Below are 6,894 nucleotides of genomic sequence, written 5' to 3'. Positions count from 1 at the left end.
ACTACTAATAATTACTCTTACTACATTTACATAGCACAAGACAACAAAACAAAATAAAAATATAAATAAAACAAAATAAAATAAAATCTAATTTACATGCAAAAAAAGAGAGAGAAAATAATTAGGTGAAAAATATTCTAATAAAATTAAGTGTCTAAAAACATTTTATTAACATGCAAAACCATCTTGATATATAATCATCATTATTGTTATTGTTATATTTATATAGTGCCTATGGGGGAAATAATAATTGTTAATAATATTACTTATGTTATCATTATAGTGTTATAATTTTAATAATAATTTTTTTTTTTTTTACATTGCTGAAGGTGCCATATAATTGTGTCCCAAGTCTCATGAACTCAAGCAATTTCACATTTGATTTTTAAATTATTTTTATAAAATATTTTGGCAAGACTTTTGAGACGTTTCACACTCCATATGATGATCACAACAACACAACACAAGACATGATGAAGCTACAGAACACACGAAACAGAGGCTATACTGAGTGACAGTGAACTGTAGAAAACACCCAGTGAAGGAGAAATGGACTGACAGAGACGGGAGAGCTGAAAGCTGAGAGATGTCAAAAATATCAAGAGGCTAAACAAGGAGAAGCGCACAGGTGTTCGCACTGGCCCTCCTCACATGCGCTCCTGACAGCAGGGGGCAGGAATGAAGCGGTCGAGCTCGGAACGCTTCACAGAGATCCATTTGTGCCATGATCAGCCTAGACTGGCATCCTCACAGAATTCACAGCAGCCCGTGCCAAGGCAACAGAAGCGGCATCCGAGACAAAGCTTCTGACATTAACATCATGTAAAGTAGAGGATGGTTTTGTTGCTCATAGGTTGCTTTTTAAGAGGTCAGGAAACCTAATGGAGCTTTTAGTAATGGTCCAAGTTCATTATGGTCACATATGTTTCTCCTAAACCTCCCTAGAAAGTATAAAGAGAAAAAAAAAATCAGGTATACAGACAAAACGACAATAATGATTGTGTAGAGATCAGATAATTTGGTCTCTGAAGTATGCGATGAGAGTTAAAGTTGAGTTTGAGTTGATAATGTAATGTCGTCTGACTTTAAGTGCAGATTTCCAAACACAGTTTGAGACAAAGTTGAGATCTGAGTGAGATTACTGGGATTTTCTCAGAGATACATCACCTTTCAAAAGTTTAGCTTTGGTAAGATTTTGTAATGTTTTTAAAAGAAATCTCTTATGCTCACAAAAGCTGTATTTATTTGATTCAAAATACAATTTTCTTTTTTAATATATTTTAAAAGTTCATTTAAAAGTTCATAAAAGTTCATTTTCAGCTTTGTCCGCTCTGAAAAAAGCCAGGTGCCAGTCATGTGTCCATGCTATTATAATCTATGAATACAACAGTTGGTTTATTTAAGAACAGTCATACCGAGGAATGTGTGTGTTCATTGATCTTGTTAGGCTTTTGTTTAACTCCCCTAATAACCTTACCAGTGTTTGCAAGAGCACTTTCATCATGCTCTGCCGGGTTTACTGTAACGCTGTGTCAACATGTGCCTCTTTAAACTGTTTGCTATTCGTCTAGACATAAGCACTGCAACTAACACAACACTGCATACTGACACCCAGTTTAAAACTAAATGCTTTAAAGACAGCCAAAGCTCCCCTCTGAGTTCTGCATACAAACTACAAATAGAGTGGCCCCAAAAAATTATCCAGAGTTAAAATAACAAAATATAAAACCAAATGGCATTTATTATAAAGACAGCACAGCCTTTGCTTTCAAATGTCATTTAGACATTTAGACATCAAGTGTCCAAATATTTATATATATATTAAAGCCTAGTAAAAAAGAAGGAAACCTCATGGAGCTGTTTTCTTTTTTCCTGACAGATGATGGAAAACCTGAAGGTGAGTGCTGAATTTCTTAAGAAAACCTTGTTTGCTAGTAGCTTTGAGTCACAATATGGCATCAATTAACAAGTGAAGTGGTATATTGTCAAGGGAACGTAGTGACTTTATCGTAAGTAATGTCAATACTGTAAATAGTATAGCGATGTATGAAGCACGGTTTAAAGAGAGGTTATGGTCAAACCAAGCAGTTTTCAGTTATTCAACAAGGTAAACCCATGTAAACAGCTTGAACCCGCTGCCAAATCTGCATGGAGAAATCTTTCGCCCTCTAGAGAAATTCCAGATCAAATATCGAAATGAGTGGATTTTTTTGGCAAATGATGTGTGACCCCGCATTTATACTTACCATTTAATTAATACTTAGGTTATTAAAAGGCATTTATGATTCTGTTTAGTAGTTTTGATTCTCAAAACTCGTGTCTGCAAAGGGATGCAAGCTGTTAAAGTAGTAATGTTATGACAGTGAAATTAAAGTTCAGTTTGCGACGAGAGAGCGATATAATAAACTGAGCTGATACATATGAACCACCGGCTGATTGAGTTCTGTGATTGAGTGTATGTGTGATGCTCGAAGTACTGACGTTGATGTTTTGTGTGACACAATTTTTGCTTTAAGCAACAAAGCATTCAATAAGGCCATAAGCGGTGTGTGCAAACATGAAGACCACTGCAGCACAAATGTGCAGCACTCACCAGATGAGTATCGCTGTTATTTCAGATATCAGCCAAATGATCACGAGTTGTTAATTCAGAGGACATTTAAGGCCTGTGTTACCAATGTGCTGATAACTTCTCATTAGAGGTTCTAGAATGATTTTTGGCTTGTAGAGCTTCTGGCTTTGCAGAGCTTTTTGGCTATGATTTCCTATCACAAGGGTATCACCACTTCTGTCCTGATAGTGGACTTCTTTTATGAAAGACAAGCAGAAGTTTCTTTTGATTGTGTTTTATGGATGAGGACCACTGTGTGTGTGTGAGTGCATGTGATAACATTTTTTATATCTGTATATAAATGTAGGCTGTATATAAGTGTCTGTGAGTGAGTATATTGTATTGTCTCCTGTCCTTTAGCATATGTGTGTGTGTGTCTGTGTGTTGCTGACACTTCATGCTTTGAAAGAGGCACTTGCATTCTTCCGCTATGTCTGTCACATACTCAGAGAAAGTTGCCCCAGACTCTGGTGACGCCCCATCTGAGAATTCGGTTGTGGTGACACCGAAAGGTAGGTGTTCAAATATGTAACCCCATCCCCCCACACACACTCTCTTTTGTTCCACTTCCTTTGGGTTTCATTCACATCTCAGTTTAACCCATGGCACTCTTACCTCACACGTGTGAGAGTGTTTGTGTTTGTTCCACTGTGATTTCCCCCAAATTCTCACTTTGTGACCACAGCAGTTCAGGTTAATCAGCACAGAACCTACAATTGTACAAACCACAGTACACACACACTGTGGGCTTTTTAAGGGTTCACACTGACACAAATGAATGCCCCACACCTGCATCTGTACTAATGCCTATACTAGTTTATGGATGGCAGGATTTTAGATTTTGTTTGTGCAAATGCACATATGCATATGGAGAGGGTCGATGAAAAGGTATAGTATATGAAAAGAAGCAAAAGTCAACCACAGAAAGACATCTGTGAAGTCATCAACTGTTTATTGTGCTTTCAAAATAAAGTCGTAGAAATGCAAAATTAAAACTGATAGTGCTTATGTACAAATATATGTACAAAACATTTAAATGTATAACATAACATTAATATTATATTTTTATTTATAATTATATATTTTAATATAAAGCATATTTGAGATAAAAATACACATTCAATTAACATGTACAACCCGAATTCCGGAAAAGTTGGGACGTTTTTTAAATTTTTATAAAATGAAAACTAAAAGACTTTCAAATCACATGAGCCAATATTTTATTCACAATAGAACATAGATAACATAGCAATTGTTTAAACTGAGAAAGTTTACAATTTTATGCACAAAATGAGCTCATTTCAATTTTGATTTCTGCTACAGGTCTCAAAATAGTTGGGACGGGGCATGTTTACCATGGTGTAGCATCTCCTTTTTTTTTCAAAACAGTTTGAAGACGTCTGGGCATTGAGGCTATGAGTTGCTGGAGTTTTGCTGTTGGAATTTGGTCCCATTCTTGCCTTATATAGATTTCCAGCTGCTGAAGAGTTCGTGGTCGTCTTTGACGTATTTTTCGTTTAATGATGCGCCAAATGTTCTCTATAGGTGAAAGATCTGGACTGCAGGCAGGCCAGGTTAGCACCCGGACTCTTCTACGACGAAGCCATGCTGTTGTTATAGCTGCAGTATGTGGTTTTGCATTTTCCTGCTGAAATAAACAAGGCCTTCCCTGAAATAGACGTTGTTTGGAGGGAAGCATATGTTGCTCTAAAACCTTTATATACCTTTCAGCATTCACAGAGCCTTCCAAAACATGCAAGCTGCCCATACCGTATGCACTTATGCACCCCCATACCATCAGAGATGCTGGCTTTTGAACTGAACGCTGATAACATGCTGGAAGTTCTCCCTCCTCTTTAGCCCGGAGGACACGGCGTCCGTGATTTCCAACAAGAATGTCAAATTTTGACTCGTCTGACCATAAAACACTATTCCACTTTGAAATAGTCCATTTTAAATGAGCCTTGGCCCACAGGACACGACGGCGCTTCTGGACCATGTTTACATATGGCTTCCTTTTTGCATGATAGAGCTTTAGTTGGCATCTGCTGATGGCACGGCGGATTGTGTTTACCGACAGTGGTTTCTGAAAGTATTCCTGGGCCCATTTAGTAATGTCATTGACACAATCATGCCGATGAGTGATGCAGTGTCGTCTGAGAGCCCGAAGACCACGGGCATCCAATAAAGGTCTCCGGCCTTGTCCCTTACGCACAGAGATTTCTCCAGTTTCTCTGAATCTTTTGATGATGTTATGCACTGTAGATGATGAGATTTGCAAAGCCTTTGCAATTTGACGTTGAGGAACATTGTTTTTAAAGTTTTCCACAATTTTTTTACGCAGTCTTTCACAGATTGGAGAGCCTCTGCCCATCTTTACTTCTGAGAGACTCTGCTTCTCTAAGACAAAGCTTTTATAGCTAATCATGTTACAGACCTGATATCAATGAACTTAATTAATCACTAGATGTTCTCCCAGCTGAATCTTTTCAAAACTGCTTGCTTTTTTAGCCATTTGTTGCCCCCGTGCCAACTTTTTTGAGACCTGTAGCAGGCATTAAATTTTAAATGAGCTAATTAAGTGGATAAAAGTGTAAAATTTCTCAGTTTAAACATTTGCTATGTTATCTATGTTCTATTGTGAATAAAATATTGGCTCATGTGATTTGAAATTCCTTTAGTTTTCATTTTATTAAAATTTAAAAAACGTCCCAACTTTTCCGGAATTCGGGTTGTATATAAAACTTTTGTGCAAGAGAATTATAGCTGTTCTGTTGAAATATATGGATGTTTTAAACATTTCAATTAATTGTATTTATATATTAAATTATATTTTTATTATTAAAGTATGTATTTTAAATATATATACACTATACTTAAAATACGAGAAGGAGAATAATTAATTCTCATTATTTACTGTAGTTGTTGTGCACAAATATATGGATATTTAAAATTATATTATAATTTTTATCATTAACGTACATATTTTAAAATAAATTTACACTATATGTAATCCATTTGTAATTGATGCATGAGAATTTACTTGTCATTGAATACAATGCAGATTAATAAATATTATTTATATATTATTTTCTTTTATATTATTATAATACATTATTATTTATATATTATTTTATATTATTATAATACATTATTATTTATATATTATTTTATTTTATATTAAACATATACTTAAACATTTTTAGACATTTTGTGCATGAGAATAATTCATATAATTTTTAATACTGCACAAGTAGATGCTTGCACAGCCTGCTGTACTTTGCTTCTTTTGGGATTTACAGTTTCATAGATGTACAGTGACGAGAAGTCCAGAAGATTCATTCTAAATAAGTATGTATATCAAACCACACATCCAAATTTGGCACATTTTTGTAATGCACTTTGACCATTAGTCACTCTACATCTATGTGAGTGTGTGCATGTGTAAGCATCTGGGTTGAAGATGGCTCCCTGAAGTCTTGCTGCTCTAGCCTGGCTGTGTTTGCTGTACAGAGGCTAAAGTGGCATCCAAAGACACAGATGCCAGAGTGAAAATCACAGAACCAGAGGCAGCAATGCCCATACCTGCTGCCAAGGCCCCTCAGCCACAACCTGTAATTGTGGTGACTGAGCCAGTAGAGGGTGAGGTCACGAACCCAAAGCCTGTAGAAAACGGGCACAATGAACCAGAGCCAACACAGGCTGAGAAGCGTGTCGAGGTGACTGAGGTAAAAGAAGAGCAGCCTGGCACTTCAAAAGTTCCCGGTGAGTATTGCTAAGAGTAAAACCCAATAACAACTTGTCAGTGTTGGGGAAGCGACTTTAAAACTAGCTTGCAAAGCTACAAGCCAGAGATAAGTTAAAGGACATTACATTGAACTAATGAACAACAACAACATAAAAACACTGATTTAAAACAAAAAAAACTGCAGTATTTCAAGCCGCACTCAGCTTTTTGAGGCTATTGAGATGAGTGGTATTCATCTCATGTGACCTTAGTGAGTGACGTGACATTCGGCCAAGTGTGGTGACCCATACTCAGAATTCGTGCTCTGCATTTAACCCATCCAAAGTGCACACACACAGCAGTGAACACACACACACACACACACCGTGAACACACACCTGGAGCAGTGGGTAGCCATTAATGCTGCAGTGCCCGGGGAGCAGTTGGGGGTTCGGTGCCTTGCTCAAGGGCACCTAAGTTATGGAATTGCCGGCCTGAGATTCGAACCCACAACCCTAGGGTTAGGAGTCAAACTCTCTAACCACTAGGCCATGAC

The 6,894-nt window shown here is 36.9% G+C and overlaps 1 protein-coding gene across 9 annotated transcripts in view; it reads left to right on the top strand.

Annotated features, from left to right (window-relative positions):
* Positions 1-3,002: 3,002 nt before the first annotated feature.
* The window catches only part of LOC132098951 (myosin-binding protein C, slow-type-like), a 29,982-nt gene continuing 26,090 nt past the window's right edge, over positions 3,003-6,894 (top strand). For 7 of the 9 annotated variants that reach the window (XM_059505272.1, XM_059505264.1, XM_059505269.1 and 4 more), the window contains exons 1-2: positions 3,027-3,123; positions 6,125-6,376. In XM_059505272.1, coding sequence (XP_059361255.1) covers positions 3,042-3,123; positions 6,125-6,376 — 334 coding nt within the window. In that variant the 5' untranslated portion in view covers positions 3,027-3,041. Of the gene's footprint in view, positions 3,124-6,124; positions 6,377-6,894 lie in introns of all 9 variants that reach the window. The other 2 variants (XM_059505271.1, XM_059505270.1) reach the window with 2 other exon arrangements.

Source organism: Carassius carassius, chromosome 22 (assembly GCF_963082965.1).
Source record: "Carassius carassius chromosome 22, fCarCar2.1, whole genome shotgun sequence".
Classification (NCBI taxonomy): Eukaryota; Metazoa; Chordata; class Actinopteri; order Cypriniformes; family Cyprinidae; genus Carassius; species Carassius carassius.
The sequence above is the reverse complement of the archived record's forward strand: the minus strand, read 5'-3'. Positions and strand labels throughout refer to the sequence as shown.